Here is a 23,004-nt window from a genome sequence, read left to right on the forward strand (position 1 = left end):
GGAGAACATAAGAAGGGAGGTCTGAAACATGAATACAATCAATACTTCCTCAACATTTTCTGAAAAGCTGGGATAATGATACAGTTTATAACATCAAGTGTTACAGATAAGCACTCACTAATACATTGATGCTTTGCTCCACAACAGAACTTAAGAAGTTCATTTAAACATTAAACTGACACATGAAAGAAGGCAGCCTTCTCAGTTCTTTAATAGAAAACAGTGGTTCTCTTTTCTAATTCAGAACTTCCGTTTACTAAAGCAGTTATAGACTACTTACAGCTCTAAACCAAAATCCAATGTCTCTACAATGCAACATATTTATTTCTCATGTGGACCATGCTTCAGTGCACAGCATAATACAAAATTAAAGACTACAGAGGATTTCTCAGGTAAAATATAAAAATCAACATGAAGTGCTGAAAACCATGACAATGATCAAGAGCAGTAGAGGAAAATACTGTTGTTACCATGTGGGCATACAAATGAGATGGATGCACTGATTTTCCTGTGGACTTCCATGGGATTTTATGAATTTTCCTAAAATAAATAGGCATATTTCTGGGATTCTGTTGACAAAATAGCCATAACAAACTGAACAAAGAAACACTGAACCAAAAAATGGAAGCACAGATTTTCAATGTATATGTTGGGTTCTTCACAAGAAAATCAAGTCCACCAAGAAAAGCTCGTAGGAAGGGAGTTTCAAGGCAAGGCCTCTACAGGATTAGTTGTCAAAAGGCCATGAACACAGTGAAGCTCATTAACCCTCGCTCAAAATGCACCAGGAACAATCCCACACATGCTGTCTCAGTGCAAAAATAAAAATACAGAAATTGGCACATGGTAACTGGGATTTGAAAAAACCAAACTGACAACACAATTCACCTAGGCAATCTAATTCTTGTGGTTACAGTGTTCCAGTTTGCAGCACCTCAGGCCTTTCAGAACAAGAACCAGATAATTTAACATCTGTAATTTATTATTTTTGTTGGTCTACGTGGAGGCAGGGAGGGGAAGGAGAAAGAATGCAATTTAAAAGTCTTTATACAATCAACACGTTGTTAGAAGTTACAGCTAAATATTCCTTGCAGATAGGTAATTGAATTATATGTAGATACACATGCAGGGAAGAAATTACAGGCAATGGAACTTCTGCCCTTCAGGCACAGAATGTTTAGACCCTTTGAAATTTCTTTCAAAATTTTCAGTTGCAATTTTTCATAACAACATGTTAGCTGATCTGAAAAGGTTATTTATACTCTTACTTGTCTAGGTTTTCCAACAATGACTGGCAGAGTATTGTCAAATATCCAGCCTCCACTGCATTATGAGACACATCTAAAACAAATAAATATACCGCAGGCTGAGGAGGACGAAGCTACAAAGTAAAAAAAAAATAAAAACACTCAAAAATAATATTCAAAGAAATGTTAAAAGTGATTAGTCATTAGAAAGGGAAGTAGTAAAAGGGACTACTTAGAAAAAAGCAAGGTAAACATTATGCAATAAAGGACATTTACTAAGCAATATGCAGACAGATTTAACCACAATCCACAGTGGTTAAAATTTTATACTTCAGGGAAAAAAAAAGGGTATTGTAATCCCTCCTTTCAACAGTCAATTCAGACATGATTAAAGATACATACTTCCATCTTTTAAATTCCATTGCTCTTTCAGTACATGGACAATGTCATCCATGAAACAGGGTTAAAGCATTCTACCTACACCCTTTCCCCAACTATGCAACAAGCTCTGTCTATTCACTGTCAAATGTCTGCCACAATGTTTCCATTCAAAGACATGAGAACAATTTATTTATGCTAAAAATGTCATGAACTAGGCCTTTTCCCAGGCAGACAAGACCACCACCCCAGCAATTGTAAACTGATTCCTATTAAGAACCATTTCTTCACAATTACTAACTAGAAATTTGAAGCTGAATTAATTTGCTCATTAGTCTACTACTGGTCTTGCAAAACCTCCTCAAAATGAGGGAAAGGCAAATATAACATTGCATCAGATTCAAATCTGCCACATTAAACTACACTGGATGACAACACATATTGAGTTACTTTTAACTCAAAAGCTTCTGACAGTTTACACCAGCCAAAACTCAAAACATGAATTTAACTATTCCTTGGTGTTAAGAGGAGTTTCATAGAAAAACTAATACACAACACTGGATCAATATGCAACATTAATTTAAGCACTGTTATATTAACATGCAATTGCTGTTGAAGTTACTACGACAATTTTTTTTTACCATATAGTCTGAAGAAGCAATGAATTCCACTGTAGAATTTTGCACCTCTGGCCGTTTATGAGGCTCTCCATAAGACCGTGTCAGAGGATTATACATAAATTCTTCAGGAACTATAAAAAAAAAAAAAATTCCCCCAAATACGTATTATATTTTTTCCAGAAAATAAAAACCATTATTGCAGCTAAATACAAAGTAATGTGGGCACACTTCAACTATTGCAACAGCAAAAAAATTCACACTAAGGATACATAAAAAAGGAACATTTCAAATATTTCAAGCATATCTTTAACATCAAAGTTCAGTAACTGGAAAGAAAAGGTTTATTTTAAACAACAACAGACTCCTAACTATAAAACAGCAATGCAAGTAGAGCATTCCTCAAGAAGCAGGAATCTGCTTCTCATAACCTCAGGCCTGGATTGTAGCTGTCATCATGTTTCAATCTGCATATTGCAACAGCAGTCAGTGGGATTAGCTGATTTCATTAGACAAGTAACCAGCATATTATGAATACATTTTCTTCATCTCCCCAAAGACGGCAAAACAATCTTTTGCTTCAAGAAAAAGCACAACACACCTAACCTAAGATGGTCTCCAAAATCTCTGGATCATAAGGATATTCTCACTGTAGTCTATGTTTTAATCTAAAATATCCCATAGACTGATAGGATGCAAATACTTGGAAGAGATTCTATAAATGCAACCATCTCCTGCTACAGTCACTTACCATCATTAACTCTATAGCACAGATTGCATTTCCACCGCCTTTGATCAATGAAAGAAACAAAAGGGTTGATATAAGTCCTGCAGGATCTGCATCTCACTATTGTGCTTGATGTTATTACTGGTAATTGCTAAAAAGGAAACAATGAAAAATGGTCACAAAGGTATGTAACAGACTTTATGGAAAACATCTCTGTGCAGTACAGTTCATAAAAGCTTTGTAGGACTACATTTTCTATCATCTTTCCTTTTAGCTGTTTAGTTCAACTTCACAGAGTAGTTACGATGTCTATTAAAAATAATCACCCCCTTAAAATAAAAAACACCCCTATTTAATTACTGTCTTAATATAATATCAAAATCAAAGATATAGTAAGATCTTAAATGAAGTTACCTTAAATTATAACTACAGCAAAAAGAATTATGCAAGGACAACTAAGGAGTGACTCTATATGAAATATGACGCACAGCAAACCTTACACAAAGGACACACATTTAAAAAAAGAAGTTATACCAGATAGTTATTCACATTTTTACATAGATGCTAATAAATCAGACTGAGAGGAGTTGCTTAACAATTACGAATATAGCTTCAGTCCTATATTGTGCTTATGTTCTACTGACAGCAAGTATCATGCCAGTCACACATTCAAACTAAGCTCTGTGAACACCTTTTCAGGAGGTATGACAGTTGTGAACTCAACACAGAGTGGCAATTCTTCGGAGAACCACAGGCAAGCAAAGATTTCCAACAATTAAAAAAACTTAAAGGGCTTCTCCCTTATGCATTTCAATGAAGTAGCAATTTCAAGGCTTTTTTTGCTCTCCTCTTCTCCAAGTCACAGACAATTTTTTGGTACTTCAGTTAAGCTTAGGACTTAAGATTTCATTATACTTTATTGTTTGAATGAAAATAGAACAAATGCATATATAAAACAAGCACACACAGAAGTAAGGTACTTCACCGTTAGGTCCCTGAAGGGATGCAGCAACAAGCCCAAAGGAAGCTTAGCTTTGTTTAACAAAGCCTGTGTCTGTGGAATATTTGTCAATGTACATCGAAATGAGCTGAAAGGAAATAGAACCATTATGGTAAAAAAGAAATTTTAAAAGATGCTGAAAACACTGTGTTAACACCTGATTTTAAAGAACGTAGAAATTTAAGAAATCCTATGTTTTACAAAGATGATTTAATTTTAAAAAATGCGAAGATTTTTACAAAGGCTTTGTAAAAAAAACAACAATAAACACTCCTCTGCTCCCCAGTTTAATAGTTCAGCAATGCAAGTATACCAAAACTAACTTGCAATTAAGAGACAGAACTGCTTTAGCTACAACACTCAATGATTTATTTTTCAGTTCATTATAAAGATTTTTCCAGCAAACCAATAGAGCATTTAACTAGTTCTTAAAATGTCACATTTATATAAGATAACAGCAGAAAAAGATCCCAAATACAGAGTCAAAACCTTCTGTTTTGTGTAACATGAAGGGACACTAAAAAAGCCCAATGCACAAACAGTGCTGTCCAAAGTGTTGCACATGTAAGAATGATTTCCAGGCGTTCAGTTTTCTGATTTCTGTTTTCTGGTGGGACCATGCACTGTCACTACAGCAATAAGGATGCTGAGTCACTTTGGGGCAATGAAGAGTATTTATTTTAGCATTACAAATAACATGTTAGCCCTTTCCATTGTACTTAGTTGCACTTGACTTGGGGTAGTTGATAATACTACTTAATGTTAATTAGAAGAAAAAGGATATGTGATTGCAGAATTACCACAGTAAAATATACCCATAAATTATTAAGTGTATTCAGGCATAATCATAACGCTTTTATGGAAAAAATCCTGCGCAATATTACAAAATATTCTATGAAACATATCATGTAACATGAATGTGTTTATTAAAATACCTTTTTTGTAAAATGGATAAAACAAGGTGAAGATATAGAAAAACTATTAAAATACTAAGAAATGAGCTACACTCACTGCATATAATGTATTCTGATGGCAGGACAGTCACAATATTTGTGCAACGATTCAGAGGATAAACTCATTTTCAATTGAAAGGGTTTTTATTAGCTCATCACTAAGATTTAAAGTTAGCAGTCAGTTCAGACACTTTTTGACCTTTTAAATAATTATTGCCCACTAAAACATATGAGATGCTGTCCCAGACACAGTAAACTTACTCTGGACTGCAGTTTAATTTCCTAAGATCAGAATTCAAGTTAGGCACAGGTGCTGGAACTGAAGACACTGGTAAAATATTTCTATCATGTGTAAGGTTTACTGGTCTCAAGCTTTCTGGCTGCTGAGAATGCTGTAGACTTAATCCTCCTAAGGAAGAGGATAGCTGGTTCACACCTGGATATTGCTGAAAAAGGTGACATGACAAACAGGTAAACACACAATAATGTTTAAGTAACAACCTTTAATCTTCTTGCAGTGCCCTCCCTTTCAGACATGTATTTAAAAAAGATACAGCAGCAATTAGTAACAACAGGACTATTGTACTGTAGAAATTTGAAAATGCTATGACAAACATGACACACCTTCCAAAGGTGTATCATAGGATAAAATTCAAATTCATTACACAAATCAACACTGGAAGTCACACACAATCCTTCAATCTCTCCAGGCATAAGAAAATAAGTTACTAAAAAGGCTGACACAATTTCCCTCCCACTCTCCCCTGCAATTTAACTTTTGTTACAATCAACTTTTCAAAGTTACAGACAGTGCCTTTAAATATTTCTTTTTAAATTAAAGCACAACACCATAGAAGAGGAGAAAAGGCTAGGTTGGAAGGCACCTTTGAGATCTGGCAGTCTAACCCCTTGCTCAAGCAAGGCTAACTTAAAAGCTAGTTTAGGTTGCTCATATAGATTCATCCAGCTAAGTTTTGAAAATATCTAAGGATTGGCAGTTTCACAGCCCAATCTGTTCTAGTGCTTCCCCACTCCCATCCTGAAGAATTTTTCTCCTTATATGTCCAACCAGAATTCACTTGAAGCAACTGCTGTTCTTTTACTGTGTGCTCCTGAAAAGAGCCTAACTTCATCTTGCATTAAAGATGAAGCCAACCCTTTCAATTAAAAAAAAAATAATTAAACAAAACCTTTCTTTCAAGTCACATTTTTCATTATGCCTGTGGCAGTGAAAGTGTTACTGGATGTTATATGCACTAAGGAATTTTGATCACCTACCACAGCAGTTTCACTATCTTTGCCAGCTGGCCCTTACTTCAGAGAGCAGGATTTGTGTATCAGTAAGTTTCCTTTTCTAGACCCCTTCACATATACATTTCTCTGCACTTCTTCAGCATTTGTGTCTTGCCTCAGTATCTGGCTCTTCTTAGGGGGTTCATGTGTACAACAGGAATCAGTGATTGTACACAATTTCCTGGGTGTTTGGAGCTATCTTTGAGGAAAACAGAGCAGATGCAGGCAGCCTGCTCCACTACACGCAGCCAGCACAAGTTCTACAGAGCTCTTTAATCTGGACCCTATACCATACCTTACTCACAAGATCATTTCATGCTTGAGATCACAGCCTACAACAATGCTCTGATATATGCTGATCAAGTACTTCCTTATGTTTCTTCATGGTTTCCTATCAATAAAGTTCAACTCTTTCAAACATCAAACCTCAACACTGTGGAGGCTGCTAATAACTTGTGAAGCAAACTTGTTAAGCCTAACTACTTGGAGGCACACTTAAAACTTTCATTCAAAAGCCTTCCAATAAGTCTAGAATCAGACATGAATATTATTCCTAACATTTATTGTCTCAGAAATTATAAAAATATGAAAAATGAAAGTAAAGGGGAAATATATCACACAGGAAAGGGTTTTCCCATGAATTTACTTCATGGGGTATTTTTAAATTAAAAATACAAGCCTGTGGATACTGCTGAAAACCAGGATGGTGTCCTGTACTACTGGGCTGCACAGGAGTAGGTGGTGTTGCATTTTGGTAGCCTGGCTGCAGTGCTGGATATCCATAACCAAAGGGCTTAGAAGCTTTTGATGCTTGGAGGACCGATGGAGAGGGAACTGGGCTGCTGGTCACAGAATGTGTCTCTGGAAAGACAAGAGAAATGCCACTGGTATTGAATACACTTATGATTTCCTTTTTAATTTAAATGTTAACTCCTTAATGCTTAAAAACATTGCCATTCTGAGGTTTTTTTCATTATCCATCAAATTATTTTTCTGCACTGAAAAAATAAATTAAAAAGGAAGATTACTTCAAGAATAGCGACAGTGTGCATGGAAAGACAACCAGAGACTTGTGTCACTACAAACAAAATGTTACTACACAAAAAGAGACAACTTGAAAAAAAATTTGAATTGAATAAAAATAGAACCACATTTTATTCCAATATATACATTTATATAAACCACAGATGAGACCATTCTCCTCTCTACCACTTCTGAAAACTGTCATAACATGACTAAAATCATTCTATGATTCTACAATTACTTCATGAAAAGCGGTGCCTACAGTTAGAGGACAGGTCTGTTAGCTTAGCCTTATGTTTTGATAGTACTCATAAATGGTACAGGAGAATCTAAGCATGGTCTCTTTTGAAGGTTCAACCTGATGCAAGTTTCTCTTGCATATGTGCCTGCAGCACAGTTTAGTTCTGCTATTTCTAAAGGTCAAAATGAAAGTAAGACACAGACCTAAATCCACAGTGAACTTAACAGCTGTAAAGAGATTAAACTACTCTTTAGAAATGTCTACAAATGTGAACTAAGTTTCAGAATTTAAGCTTAGTGAAGTCAACTGGGAAAAGTGCAAGTAAAGGAAGAGAGCACTCAAGAAACCAACTGCCAAGAAACTGTATTTGGCATGAAAACTTCACGAGGGAAAAAAACAACAAAAAAACCCACATCAGACTTCAGAAACCTAATGTTGACTCTGTTTATCTTTAAAAAAAGGAACAAGTTATTCTTAGACTATGCCTTCAGCAGAACCAAAATGGTTAGTTATTAGGCTAGAGGTTAGAACTTGTCCTAGACTCTATGTGGATAACAATACCAGCTTTCTAACTGAGAGAGATCTCACTTTAATCAGTAACCATCAAACTACAGCAAACTGCTGTGACACTCCCAAGGGCCAGAACAAAAAAAAAAGGAGCCAGGAGGGGAAGGCTTTCCAAATGAATCCAGTCATTAATTTAAAATACTGGCTAAAATGCCTTGAACAGCATCTTTTCCACTTGCTCTCAATATGGAAGCTCTATAGATCTCAAGACCAAGGTAGTCAGCCAGTAGGTTCATTTAGAACCAAGCTGACAGTCCTAGCATTTTTAAAGCTAAAAATAAGAAAAACAGCAGCCATTTTTTTAGATGAAGAAAAAGAAAAGAAAATAACCAGATCCAAGTGTCTCAGCAAGCTGATATTGTTGGTCTCCCAAAACTTCTGTTATGTGTCAGCAACTATTAGCAGCTCCTAATGTCAACAACACAATCAGGCATATAGTATAATCTAGAAAAAAGATGCTGCTTTCACACTTGGCCTATTTTCAGCATTACCTTCAATACTACAATAGAAAGTATGACTAACAATTCAGGGATGTTTTATTAAATGGTTATATGAACTTCAGTGGTAAAATTGTGAGAAATTATTTTAAAAGGCATGTATGTTTCCTCTGATGATTTCTCCTGTTCCTTTCATAGGCACTGCCTTCCACCTACTTGTTAATTAACAATAAACAACACCAGAAAGAATAAAAACCCCACACTTATGCACTTAAATAATTAAACTGCTTACCTGGATAGCCACCTCCTTCCAGGGCATCATAATTGTTCAGAACAGGAGAGGCACTGCTTGTAGTAGAGGAACTGTCAAGTGCTGGAGGAGGAAAACAGTTTAACTTTAGGGACATCAGAAGCAGCAAACTTTTGATAAATAAGAGACTGAGATATTTTTTCTAAAACCCTTGATAAGAAACTGTCAAGAAAGATCCTGGGGAAAAAAACCCACCACTTCAGCCCTAAGACTTGAAAACTATTACCACTGTAAAGAGGAGAGGGAGAAAGTATCATCAGCATGATACTAAAACCAAACAAGCATATGCCCAACGAACAGCAAGAGAAATCGATGGGAAAAAAGACAAAAACAATGAAAAGAGTTGTTTCTTGAAATAAAAAATATTTTTCTATTAAACCAAAAGTTCTTTCTAGACTGTATCAACTGAGGTCATGCACGTTCTAAAAATGGTCCACTCATGACTTTGTTCACAACTGCAAGCAACAGAAGATTCCTATCATCTTCAGAGTGATTATCCACCATCCTCACCTTCAAGCCAAATTGACAAGTATTTAATTCTTCCCACATTTCTGTCCCATTCTAATTCACAGCTAGATTTCCTTCCAGCCTAAATATTCTGTTTTCCATTATCATTGCCAAGAGGTCTGAACTTCATTTGGTATAAACAATTATTACTGGCTCAGCCTAAACTAGCTAAGTAAGAATAACTACGCAAAAATACCAAAAGTTAACTAGGCACATGTAAAAAAAGCATGATGAGCACATACATAGTTGTTAGGACTAAAGACATTTGACTGCTTAATTTTTAGTTCAACCTATGCAGATCTTGAATATCTTATTGTAAAACATCAGGCAAGGAAAGAATTATATTAAAACACCTCTTCCAATGTGATTTCATATATATTTACTTCCAAAGAAAAAAGGGCCAAGAAGATTAAAGGCATCTTTTCTTTAAAAAAATCAAGCCATGAAGTGCGATAGAAAAGAAAGTGTCTGTTTAAGAGTTGAGAAAAAAAAAGAAAATTGTATATGTAATTTTTGTGGCAGAAAAGACTGAAAAGATTCACTGATAATGTTCTATTGAGAAGGATTAACCATGACCACACATCCCACTGCAAAGCTGAAAGTATTTCAAGGGGGAACTTCAATGGTGGAACATTTAAGACTTCCAAGAAAAGAGAGTTCTACATATGAAAACATAACACCACTGATATTTGGTGTCAACACCACAGCACCATCCTGACAGCACAGATAATTCTTGAGTACTTTGCCTTTAAAGCATTCAACTAAGAAATAGAAAAACTATTTAAAAATCCATAAGACTAACAATAATATATGACTTAAAGGAAAATTTAATTCTGTGGCATTCATACAGTCTTAGTTTTCAGGTTTTCACTGTAAATTTTCTTGGCTTTTTTTTTCAGTCCTGGAGGTTAAAAAAGAGCATAATTGCATTATTCTATTCTAAAAGCTGAAGCAAACAAGATTCATTACTTTTTTTACCCTGATCAGGATTAGGGCTTTTAAAGCTTTGCTAAGTCTCACTACAGGAAAGTCAAGATACACTTTTGTGTTAGATCAACAAAACAACTGAGAAGTTACACAAATACAAGCAAGCAGATTTCCAACACCTATTCTTCATAAAACCACTGTGACAGTCTGAACCAGGAATTTTGTCCACTGAAATCTGCTCAGGATTTGTATTAGTTCCTGGTGACAGGGCATAAAACAGAATGCTGCTTATTAAACAGCCTCCATATTGAACCTGGATGTCCTTTCATTCCATAAGACAAATTTAAATGCAATGATACCTCCAAGGCTACAGGTTTTAGTGAAGTACAGAGCTTGTGAGAGAATGATGGCAGGGAATATGAAACTTTGTTTAGGGAACAAAGTAAGGAGAGAAACGTTACAATTGATAAAAAATCCAGTCAACATAATTTGACAGAAACCTTGGCATGCAAAGCCAACACACTGTTCTTAATTATGACATGGATGTCATCACTGGTCTGTTCCATTCTTCATACAATTATTATGAGTACGCTACATTATTTTCACAGTATTCTAGGTGATGATTTAATATTTTAATAAAACTGGCACTTTTTTCTGACAACATGAATTATGAAATTAAAGAAAAAGCTACAACAGTTTCATTTTCCTAATCAACACTAAAAGCCAGCAGTACAAGATATGTGCTGTTACATATATTAACAAGGACAGCAGTCTAATGTTTATCTCAAAAAGCTTTTTATACCGTTAACACTCAGGCAGCCAGTAAAGAATTCTTTAAGTTCCAAAAGAAAAGGTTACCAAAAATGAAGAAACCAGACTGGTGAGAAACATTAAACTGACAAAACCAGGTCATTCTGACAAAAAACACAGGCAGAATCCTTGCAACCAAGTATGTAACACTTCAATTAATCAGGACAAACTGCTTCTCAAAAAAAAAAAATTAACAAACTTTATAAGTTTTCTACAAAGCAAGCAGATTAAAACTGAATCTATGTGTCTGACCATTGAGACATACACCTTTAGAAGGAAAAAAAAACCAGCACAGATTAATTTGCTGTCCTAAAAAGCACACTTACAACCTCTCAATGTTTACTACCTTAACTGTGTGAGCTCCTTATGCATAAAATGAGAAACAATGTAAACACGGTTTAATGTAATGATACAAATGGCATCTGGTCGCTTAAACCTGAACAATTATCAGTCTAAGTTCTACTACTTGTTTACCTCCAGTTAAAACTCACTGCAAATCAAAACACTAAAAATACAGGAGTTTTGCAAGTTGTGAATATTACTTTGTTTGATTCATAAAACATCTGATATTAACATGACAAAAAAAGTACCTATTTGTTGGTCACTACTGAAATCCTTTGTGTTTACTATACTAGTAACAGCTGGGAAAATTCAACCTGAAGAGTCAGAGTGATGCTTTGTACTAAGGGAAGAAAAAGTTTCAGGGATTGGAAATATGGGGAAAAACTTGAGTAGGAAGATAACAAGATACTGGTGTAAAGCTAAAGCCAACCTGCTTCCTCATCCTCCTCATCCTCTTCCTCATCATCTGAACTTGATGACAAGGGAGCTGGTGCAGAGCTAGCTTGATTATTAACATATCCACCATACTGCATGCCTGTGAAGTGGAAAGCACAAACATCAGAGTCAGACAGACAGGAAAGACGAGAAACGAAACTCACAAATCATTGCATTAAAAGTGAGAGAAAACAGCTGTTCCAGAGAAAATCCCAGCATGCAACAAGTTAAATCTACAACCCTAGAAGAAGTTTTTAGTGGGCTAGTTCAGCAAAATATTAGTAGCACATGGAAATTAGCAGATAATTTTATATGTATGTATGTATGTACATGCGTATCAGGAAATTAAACACGCAGACTTCCTACATATCTTTATAATACCAGTTTGTGCAGCAGAGTACTTTCATAAATTAATACACAGAAATAAATCAATTATTTCTACATAAATTCAAATTATGTTACAAAATTGTTTAATATTAACTTTTGCTTGGCACACCTGCCCCTTTTAAGACAAGAATAATTCATGTTGGAATTCTGTCAGAAATGAATGAAATATACTGCTGTTGCCACATGCAAGAGTGCAAACACATATAGAGAGCACAACACAATCAGTGAAACTAAAGCTGGTAAACCTGAAAATTTGGGTTGTCTTATGTTTACATGAGTGCCTAAATTGAGGCTCATAAGCATGTGACTACACCACGCACTTCTAGTATCTGGTGACAATGCACCAACTGTTAGTGCTGTCACCTCCACAGCACAGCTCATCAGTATTTTTTTAGTTTATTTGTTTCCTTTTTAAATATCTACTCTAAGCATATGTCAGCAATACACAAAAGCAACACATAAACATACCATTTCAAAACGGAGTAAAGCATGCAGCCATGGCTTATAATTAATTTCCTACATTACTTGTTATTGATGCATTTTCAGCATCTTCAAGCAATCTTACATTTCTCTTGTGACAAGGCAGGGTTAGCAAGGATTTTAAATATGCTTTTAGTAAGGCAGTCACATCCAGAATAAATGTGATCATTGTTTCTCTCATCAATTTAATGGATTGCTATGGCAAGAAAATATCCTAAGTATTCAAAAGCCTTTAAATATTTGGGAATTTGGGGTTCCTTCCCTTTGCAGAAGCAGTGTGGCACAAATAAGTAGCATTCTTTATTTCAATACTATAAAGCATTACAGAAGTGTTGCATTATGCACAATCTGAAACTATCACAGCAATTAATAATATGCCCATCCATTACTTAAATCAACTGCATCAACCTTTATTTTATTTAAAATAGGGTCTATAAATGCTGTTAGTTTCACGGCTTTTTCAAAAAGGGTTACCAAATGAACCCAAGAGAAGTAGTTTAATTTCACTTCAAAAACTCCAACAGAATCAAGGTGAAGAGTATCTATTCAAATACTGGAAATAAAAAGAAAACAAAGCAAAACTATATATCAACATTCTTGAGAAAGTGAACTTTCATAGAGAGACTGCTGCAAAAAAGGATAGGCATTATATTTCTTTACCTAGTGCATTAATACTTGTACAATTCAAATCAAATTTCTCTGTAATTCAAGTAGTCTCAACAATGAATGAAAAATCATCCCAAGCGCCACTGAGTAGATTCAGTGCTTCAGTTTTTCCACACTGCTAAAACACAGGGCTAATTTGAGTAATTTCTAGTCCTATCTTTTAAAAATTCAATGGGTGCACTTGGGAAGGTGCATACAAGAAAATCATTATCTGTGGAAGAACAGACTAGTGCTAACAGACTAACAGACTATGTCTTTTCTCAGGCCTGGGAGATCTACTGAGGAATAAAACAGAACAACTGTATTATTCTGAAAGAGAGAGAAAAAAACATCTTAAAATCATTAACATGCAAGTAAAAGGGAAAAACATCAGGATGACAAAGAGGGCTGCACTGTAACAGCAAGAACCAAAGTAAAAGTAGACCTGACCAGGGTGAGAGTGTAAAGACATCATGGACATGGATAAGAAGAAGAAAGAAAGGATGTCTGCCTGCAAAGTGCATGCCAATGCAAAAATTCCAAGCATGTGCAGATGAGAGAAAAGGACTGGATTACCCACTACTGGTCACATGCATTAAGGATGCAGGTGTTTGGAAAGAATATGGAAGAAAAGAGATTAAAAAAATATGCTACCGACATAGGAACTTAAGTTTAGCAATTATGTCATTATGAACGCTGTGAACACCAGGCCAGTTTCATTCTTATAAGCCTTATTGCACAGATTTATTTTCACTGCCAACAGTACTACAGGTTTCTGCCTTTAAGACTGTGTTGTGCTAGTACAACTTGTCCCGCAAAAAAACAAAACCCTCCTGAGAATAGATCTAGCTAAAAAAATAACATAATTTAAATAGTCCCTGTCAGGTGGGAAAGCCTTCCATTCTAGTTCACTGCCTAGCAATGCCAACAGTAGGTCAACACAGGGGAGAAAGGAATTGAGGGCAGAAATGGTGGCTGCAGACAGCAGTTCCAAGTGCCATCATGTGCCTAATCATGTTTTCTGTTGTGACAACTTCTGCTTAGTATTTTTTACAGATTTGATAATGGTGTTAAAATCTCCCGCTTTTAAAACCACAAAAGCCAATTTTGAAATTGTTACTTGAGTCAGGTGATTCCATAAATCTGGCCTAAAATGCAACCACATAATTTAAATCAGCACAGATTTCTTGGACTGGAAATTTCTAACCCTGCAAGCAGTGTACCTGTGACATAATAATATTGCACTCTAAGGCTTTGTCCCACTATAATTTATAGATATGTAGAAATGTAGGTGGCAGGACACAGAAGAGAAACTGGGGTAACAACACATCTGCCTGTGAAATAAACCAACTACTTAGGTATTTTAAGCTCATTCACCCACACCATAAAAGCATTTCAAAGTGCACCTTAAATTTGTACAGATATAAAATTAAATAGGCTTCAATACATTTTAAGGTTTTTCTCCTGTTAGAAGATAGCCAAGTAAACAATTGGAATTTTTTAGTTTTTATAGGAATGCCCCAAAGGGAGCTTAAAACAATGAAATCCTCTTTAATAATTAATTCAAATTAATTCTGGGATTTTTTTTTTCAGAATGCTTTAATGTAGACAATGGTATTCTATAATTTAGAAAAATATAAAAAAAAATCAAAGTCTGTCTGATCTCTGCAGGAGAAACATACTTGAAATTTTAAGCCAGACAAATATTCAGTACATGTGTTCTGTTTTTTCAGTAGGTTCACTTCCACAAATAGTTAGCACATTTAATTGTTGATAAAAAAGCAAAAGTACATTATTTATTTCAGACTCCTCAAACAAAACTAACAAAGATTTTGAATTTTTCCAGGGCTCATAAAACCATCATCTGAACACACAAACTTATGTGTGATGACATGTAAACAGATAAAATTACATCAACAGAAATTCCTGACAACTTATCTTTATACTGTCAACATATTGCTGTTTTTTTAATGTGTTCATTTAGCTACCTACTGCTTTCACCTTCACTTAGGGGAAACACTTGAATGTAGGGAAGTTCAGTAGCCACTGCACTGATCTGTAGCTGCCGTACCAGGCGTTGGAATCACTTCCAGAACACATACATTGCACATCACGGCAATCACAGTTAAACAGCTAAAAACCCTTTTTCTCATTAAAAACATGGTTTTCAATTTCTTTGGAAGAAGAAGCAACACTATTTTTCTAGCAAGCACACCTAAAAAAAGGTGTCACAGATACAAAGGTGATACAAAATCTGTCTAGCACCAAAATCAATTATAAAACCGAGCAAGAGCCACAGTTCCAAAAAGAGACATATCTTCCTTAAAATGATACACTCTACATAGGACTTCATAGCAATTAACTTTTTTCCTCCCCTCTAATACATATAGAAATGATTGACAAACCACATGCAATCTGCATTCTACCAGAAAAGGGAAGAAATTAAGGAAAAGGGGTAATTTAGTTACTGATATCAGAGGATTCTACAATTTAAGAATAAAAAAATACGCTGTGACAATCACATACCATGCGGTTGCCAATTATTTTGAACACTAGAGATACCACATTGCTCTGGACAAAATTAACGCCTACTTCCATCCCTCAGGCAGAGTTCCTTATCCATAAGAATTTAAAATTCTGAAACTGCTAAGAGGAAACATGGCCAAAATAAAACAAATCATGCAGTCAATTACATTTGGAATAGTAGATACAGAAACATGTAATAATCAATAAGCAAGTTAAAACATGCGTGTAAAATTTAATTTAACTGAAGAAGGCTCAAGAGTCAACTGATTCTTTGTCAAGATGCTGCCAACATCAGAATAGGAAAGAGCTTATACAAACACTCCTGTTTTCCCACAAGAATTCTTGCAGCAGCCTTCCATGGGCACTTACAGCTCGGCAGTAAGAAAACAATTCTACCAGTTTGAACTTAATCCTCAAAATCACTGTTTCCACAAATAAACTAGCAGATTTCTAGTTTACACTTTGTTTTTCAATAAAGACTAATTACACACTAATTTTAAGACCTTCTACTAAGAAATTAAAGTAGTGAGCAGCTTTTTAGAACAAGGAAACTAAAAGAAGGTTTTTTTTGAGCAAGAGACATGTGAGACTGCCAACAAGACAAACAAGCCAATGGCAACACAAAGGAAATCAAACACAAATAGCAGCTAGAACCCAGGTGACTTAAAACACCACCACTAAGGGAGCTTGATGAGACGCCAGAGATGCGCTCCAGTCAAACACAGAAAAGCAGCAATAAAACTTCCAGCACTCATGTGCGCATGTGGAATTGAGCAAAAGTCTGTAGTGCAACTTCCCATTCCCTTTTAGTACCTTCCTGAAGGGCCAGCTCTGGTGACTGTGTAACAGATGGTGAAGATAGTGGCTTTGAAGACAGGCTTGGAGCAGGTGACCTTACTGAGGACATCACAGCAGAGGAAGCAGATGTTCCAACTCCAGGCTTGGTAAATGGAACATTCTGGCTCACTGAGTGCACAGGCTGTGAAGAATCAATGCCACCTGAAAACAGCAGAAAGCAGGAATCCTTTGTATGTACTTTACAGACAATTACACAACACAAGCAGTCACATTTAATTCCGTAATAACTACAAAAAACAATGCAGTACTTCAAAAAGAGATGCCTTCAAACAAGTGTGGGAGTTAGCTCCAATTAAAGTACAGATGACAATGGCTTAAGGCTGTAGGAAAACCCTTCAGTAGGGGTGAGTAAAAAATCACCCCCAGAATCCTCCAGTTCCAGTATGTTGATCATTGCCAGAAAATTCTCTGCTTCCCTTGTTATCATTGGTTCCTTTCTGCTGCAATAATTTTAATATTCCTAATTGCCCTTCTTTATTGGACCCCCTCCCTAAACTCTGCCCTAATTCCTCCCCTCCTCCAAGCCTATAAATCCCCCTGACATGCTGTAACACCTGCTTTTTGCCATTTTGCCCTCATGCATGGAATTAGTCTCCCTGTACAATCTTTCCCGGTTCATTCAGTACAAACTGTTCATCTTGCTGTTTGTTATTGTCTATTATTAAAGTTTTTTAGTTCCTGAACAATCAGGTCAGATTTTCTTTCTGCATAAAATCTGCATAAAATTGCCGAGTTCAGTGCAGCAATCGATCCTGACAGTGAGGCCAGGGACTACAAACAAGTATCTATGGCAAGATTGGTTGCTTTAAAAAATTCAATACCTACAGTGCTAAAACTCCATTATAATGAATAAATTGCTCTGATAACACCAAAACAGGGAAACCATGATGCAAGACTAAGCTGAAACTTACTTTTGATACATCCCCACAATGCTGTACTTTCACAAGTTACTTTTCCCAGATAAGTGGAATGTAGTCCACCTGAAATAGGCCCCCTCAGCATACATCCCATGGGAGGAAAACTTGTGCAGTAGACCAGTATTATGCCTCCCTTGCAGTGCTGGCACTTTGCAATACAGGTATTCAGTTATGAGACTCATATTCAAGCAATGTTTCAATCAACCCTGAGTATTCCACAAAACTTCTGATGTGTTTTAGACATCTGGACTAGATATAATCTGCTTTAAAAAAAGATTTGATATAATCCAGCTGAAACTCCTATCAGACAAGGACAACATAACTTCAATTAAGTTAGCTCTCAACTAAGGGCTGCTCTTTGCTTAAAAATGGAGAAAATCTGTATTATGATTCTTTCTTAAAAAACCCTGACTGACCAAACTGTTAAAAAGAAGAGGAGAAAGGAAATGGTTTTACCAAAAGTATTCTGTAAACAAACACAAAAATTAAGCAAGAACAAAATTCTCCATCTGTAGAGTACTTAGTTAAGTTACGGAATTTGCTAGAGTATGCAGACATAATATTAACTTTGCATCTGTTGCACATATAGCTGTGTCATTCATACAGTCCTTGACTTTTCCTGAATAATGGAGGCAATATCTCAAAGAACTTGATGGGCAAGTTGAGTTTTCCTTTAGAAGGTGAAGGAGAGGCGGCTTAAAAATGATCCTTCTGTTTCTATTATTTACAGACAAAATTAACAGCACACATCTTTATTATCTCAAGGGAACTTTTAAATATTTTGCAATTTTAAAATGTGTTGTTGAGCATACACACAGATTTTTCACAAGTCTTATCAAAATTATGTCTTTTTCCAATGAACATGCAGAGCATTTTTTTTACTGCAATGGACTTGCTATAACCTCTGCTTCTACACACTGTCTTGCAGATTCCCCATGGGAGCTTCAGAACCTGTCAGCAGGAATGCTCTTATTACAGCAGCTTCCTCAAGCAAGATATGCAAGATGACAAAGGAATTTCTTTGCCACATTCACGTGCTCACCCCGGTTTTGTAGCAGGGAGCTGTTTGTAGAGTGATGGTATTTTCCACACTGCAAGTCAGTATCACAATGCTGGCAGCATCAAGCACTGCTGCAGAGTGCTAAATGCTGTAATGTCATTGTCACCTGCTCAAAGCCAAAATCAATTTACACCTGGATTAACTGAAGATGCAATACCTTCCTGCCAAGTACTAGTATCTATTCTCAAGCAAAGGTTATCCAATTACCTTCAAAATTACGTGAATCCTTTAAATGCACTGTAAAATAAAAGTTTTTAAACTCTGAGAAACAACATGTATTTCTTCTTTGCACAAAAATCCTACCTGTAAAATTAAATGTTAAACTTTATTTGGTGACTCCATAAAGGTTTTAAATGCTGTAAGCAATCAAGACCAAAGGAAACACTCAAACAAAATTAACATTTAAAACGACACTGTTGGTAACTATCATTACATGAAACAATCAATGGTGAGAGAAATTACACTATCACATTTTTTTTTCCTCTGGCCAATGAGAAGATTGCATTCTGTCATATAAGAATCATTTTAGGATTGCTTATTGTAGGCTCAAGACGAAGCTGGACAGGACAACAGTATAGAGCACATGTTTCCCATCAACTTATCCAGGACAAACACAACCAGGCCATTTAATATTCCCATCAACTCATGTCATGGGAAGTCAAGAGTTTTGTCAAGCTGTGATACATATAAACCCCATTCTCAGTGACAGTATTTTCTGGTGTTCACATTCAACTCCTCACCTTCAATGTGTACTGAAGTTTTCCCTTCATGCCTCTCAATCATGAACACCTCTTGTCCTAACAATGATCAAACATAATGATCTACAGCTAAAGGGCATGTTACAAAAAAGAATCTGCAGAACTGGGCAAATTAGCATTGTAATTCATCATTTTCCCCTACACATCATCACAAACATATCATTTAATTTCTAACTGGAGACCTAGAGGTCATAGTTAAAAAGTATCACCACAACATCTCCTCAAAATTCCCAAAGAGATGCAAGAATTATCTTTCTTGAATTGCTTCAGCTGTGATCTTGATTTCCTGCCCCGACAACCCTCAAAACTCCACACATCCCCTGCACCCAACACAACACAATTTCTAAGGAGAGAGGTACCATCTCCCTGCAGCTTGTTTTCCAACAGCATCCTTTGCCCCTGACTTTCAGTACCGGCTGAAGTCTTTCCCCTTTTTTCAACCACACCTATATTAGCAGATTTATGGGATTATAGCCTGCATTCCTATGGAACTGGGGCAGCAAGGACTTTACATCCTGATCTGACATTAAGGGGAAGTATGTGCATGAGATAATGAAATTAGAGTGTCTCCTGCTCAAGCAGACTGTCCATTGTAGGATGCAAAGAAACCCATGCCATATACCACAGAAGGAGTTCTTCAGCTCCCGCTCGTCATGGAGGAGTTTGGTAAGATTCATGCATCCTGACATGCATGCTAACTTGAAAAGCACCAAGAATAATGAGAGTGCTCCAATTTCAGCTGAAATAAACTGGAAAAACATTTAAAATGCTACTGACCTAGAAAGACAAAAAGCCTCAATAAAACAAAGTATGTCTTTACATAGCATAACACTCCTGGAGAGATTTTTACCAACACTGTTCTACTGAAATACAGATCTTAAAGATATAAGAGGGTGATTTTGCAGAGTTAAACCTCCAGGGAGAAAAATATTGAATTAGACATATTTATATTCTACTTCATTTATACTTCTTAAAGCAAAGATAATTATTCTCACTGGCTATCATTCAACAAGACCAGTCAATTACCAGCAAAAAAAAAAACCATCCTCTTAAAATAAATTTAGTTTCTTCTAGTGAAATGTCAGCAAGCTTGCTGAAAATACTTCAGCTATTTCAGAAAAGGGCTGCTTAAGGAAAAGACTTTCTGGCAGTTCTATGTCCTTAGTACACAACATACAGAAACTTAAAGATTTGATCTTAGTAAATTTAACATGCTGGAGGCTTTGCAAGGCTATACATAAAATTGGATATTTTAAATAAACCGATTTAAGTCTAATGGTGACAACATTCTTGATTCAAATAAAAAAACAGTTCAGAAATGAAACAAGTTTTGAAAAACTCTCACCAGCCTAAGTTTCCCGAGTAAGTCCTTTTTGAGCACACAGATTTTATTAACACATCATTCTTCAGCATAAAGGTTTCATTTTCATCACAGAGAGCTTTCAGTGCTGACTGTAAAAAACTGCTTTGGAAAAACTGCAGCATCTTGACTGATAGTCTGCCTGCAATTTGTTTATTTGTAATTCAAAGACTGTAAGGGCATCTTTCACAGCACAGGGGCAATGACAACAAACTCTTACTGGCATCCTGACAAACAGGAGGCTACTGTATCCAAGTTTCTTTACACAAACAGTCATAGAAAGTGCACTTACGAATTTCAGTAAATCTTTTTTTTTTCCAAGTAGTTTAGCTAAAAACAGAACAAGACAGTAACTGCTCCCCATCATTGCCTCTTCCTGAAGAAAGCAGGGAGGATGAAATATTCAGAAAGTTTCCTTACAACAGATCATTCATTATTTCCTTATGCACCTTGTGTATTGTATTCAGACACTATGCAAGGATGTACAAGAACTGGAAAATAAATTTCAAAATCCAATCCCTTTTCTTAAAGGCTGAAAACAAATAGAATGCTATATTTAAAATGACTCCATCTGAGAACCATAAGACTGCACTAGGAAATTTAGAAAACATCTCAAAACCAAAACAATTATACCAGGATCAAACAATTACTATAATGACTTCACAATTTTATTATTATGCCTTTATTTGTAATTGTTTATTCAAGCATTTTACTATCTATATGTTGTAGCAATTGGATTTTTAAATATATTTTAGCCAAAGATGCTGAATTCTAGATTAAAATAAATCAGATATCATTTGAAGCAGTTTGTTTAGCCCCAGACATCAAAAACAGTTTAAAGTGTTCAAGGTTTAGTAATGAAACTGTCCAGCTCTTCATTCAGCGTTGCTATCAGTTGTTACGTTTATCTGCTTTTCTTTGTCAGCAAATACAGAACCATTTATGAGCTGAGGTTGAATCAGAATTCAGGGGAAAGAGAAAAAATTATTTTGCAGATAAGTCACTTCCAGAAACCTAAGCACTGTGCAATGAAGCACAGGGCATGCTTCTATCAGCAGTTTTACAAGCCCAGAGTCTGCATGTGGTGTAACTATTGAGGCCTACACACTGGCAAACCAACCAAGGACAGCAGCATTACCCAAGTACAAGAGAAACGGTGGACCAGTGTTTATTTTTGTAACTGCCAAGTGAGTATACATGACACAGCATTATCACAGCCAATTCTATCATTAGTTCTTTGACATTCAAGTGTAATATTACTACTTTTTCTTGAGGCCATATACTAACTGAATCACCCCTTTAAGAGCAGCATTGAATGGTTAAAAATAAAACTACAGCTCTTACTGCTCTTCACTGTCTGGTCAGCTCCACTGTTCCACCTCTAAAACAGTTGCTCGTTACAAAAAAAATATTGCTATGAACAAAGCATTTCAAGACACCTCTACAGGAAATAAAATTAACAAGAATTGGAAATAAAAACTTCTGCAAATAAAACAGTAACAGTTTGAACAAAGAATAAGTAGTTTTCATATGCCTACTGCATACTGTACTATTCTGGAAAGACACCTGCATTCCATTAAGTCCAGCTGCAGATTCTGCACTCAGAGTCAACTTTTTTGGCAGTCCTTGAAAGAATCCATTTTTACACACAACTGTGAAATGCTGGTAACTTCATGAGCTTTTCAAGAAGCTCCCTGTTTTTCTTTTTTAAATGGTGTTTTGTTTCATGGTTTAAAAATATTGGAGAAAATTACACAGAGCACTCATCAGCACAGAATTCAAATCTACTAATATTAAAAGTAATAATAACTGAGCTGAGGATGACACTCTACATCCTAGTCTTGGGAGGGGGCAGAAACCAGTGTTGAAACTAAATTCAAACTGTGGACTGAATGAGCTTCATTTAAGCTTAACTGCTTTTCCCACAAAAAAAAGCTTTACCAAAGCCATATTCTTTCTTAAGTCCTTGGTCTGAGAAAATCTCATCTAACTAGGTACTAGACTCCTAAAACAGTTTCAATGTTACACTGTAATGTGAAGTATCTAGCATTTAAATGGAATCTGTCTTCAGTAGAGAAAGTAAGTTGTAGTCTGACACTGCTTACAAGTGAAAACTGCATAAAGTCAGAAAATCCTCAGTTCAGAAAGACAATCAGAATCTTCCTGCACAAACAATTGCTCTCTCCTCTGCAGAGCAAG

General features: G+C 35.8%; 1 protein-coding gene across 4 annotated transcripts in view; it reads right to left on the reverse strand.

Moving 5' to 3' along the window:
• Positions 1-23,004, reverse strand: part of SEC24B (SEC24 homolog B, COPII coat complex component) — a 45,710-nt gene that overhangs the window by 14,149 nt on the left and 8,557 nt on the right. For 2 of the 4 annotated variants that reach the window (XM_062492968.1, XM_062492972.1), the window contains 9 exons: positions 16,666-16,851; positions 11,810-11,914; positions 8,776-8,856; positions 6,895-7,076; positions 5,184-5,368; positions 3,937-4,057; positions 2,994-3,120; positions 2,267-2,376; positions 1,269-1,381 (listed from right to left, as the gene is read on the reverse strand). In XM_062492968.1, the coding sequence (XP_062348952.1) occupies positions 1,269-1,381; positions 2,267-2,376; positions 2,994-3,120; positions 3,937-4,057; positions 5,184-5,368; positions 6,895-7,076; positions 8,776-8,856; positions 11,810-11,914; positions 16,666-16,851 (1,210 nt within the window). The remainder of the gene's footprint in view (positions 1-1,268; positions 1,382-2,266; positions 2,377-2,993; positions 3,121-3,936; positions 4,058-5,183; positions 5,369-6,894; positions 7,077-8,775; positions 8,857-11,809; positions 11,915-16,665; positions 16,852-23,004) is intronic. The other 2 variants (XM_062492969.1, XM_062492971.1) reach the window with 2 other exon arrangements.

This window comes from Cinclus cinclus, chromosome 5 (assembly GCF_963662255.1).
Source record: "Cinclus cinclus chromosome 5, bCinCin1.1, whole genome shotgun sequence".
Lineage (NCBI taxonomy): Eukaryota > Metazoa > Chordata > Aves > Passeriformes > Cinclidae > Cinclus > Cinclus cinclus.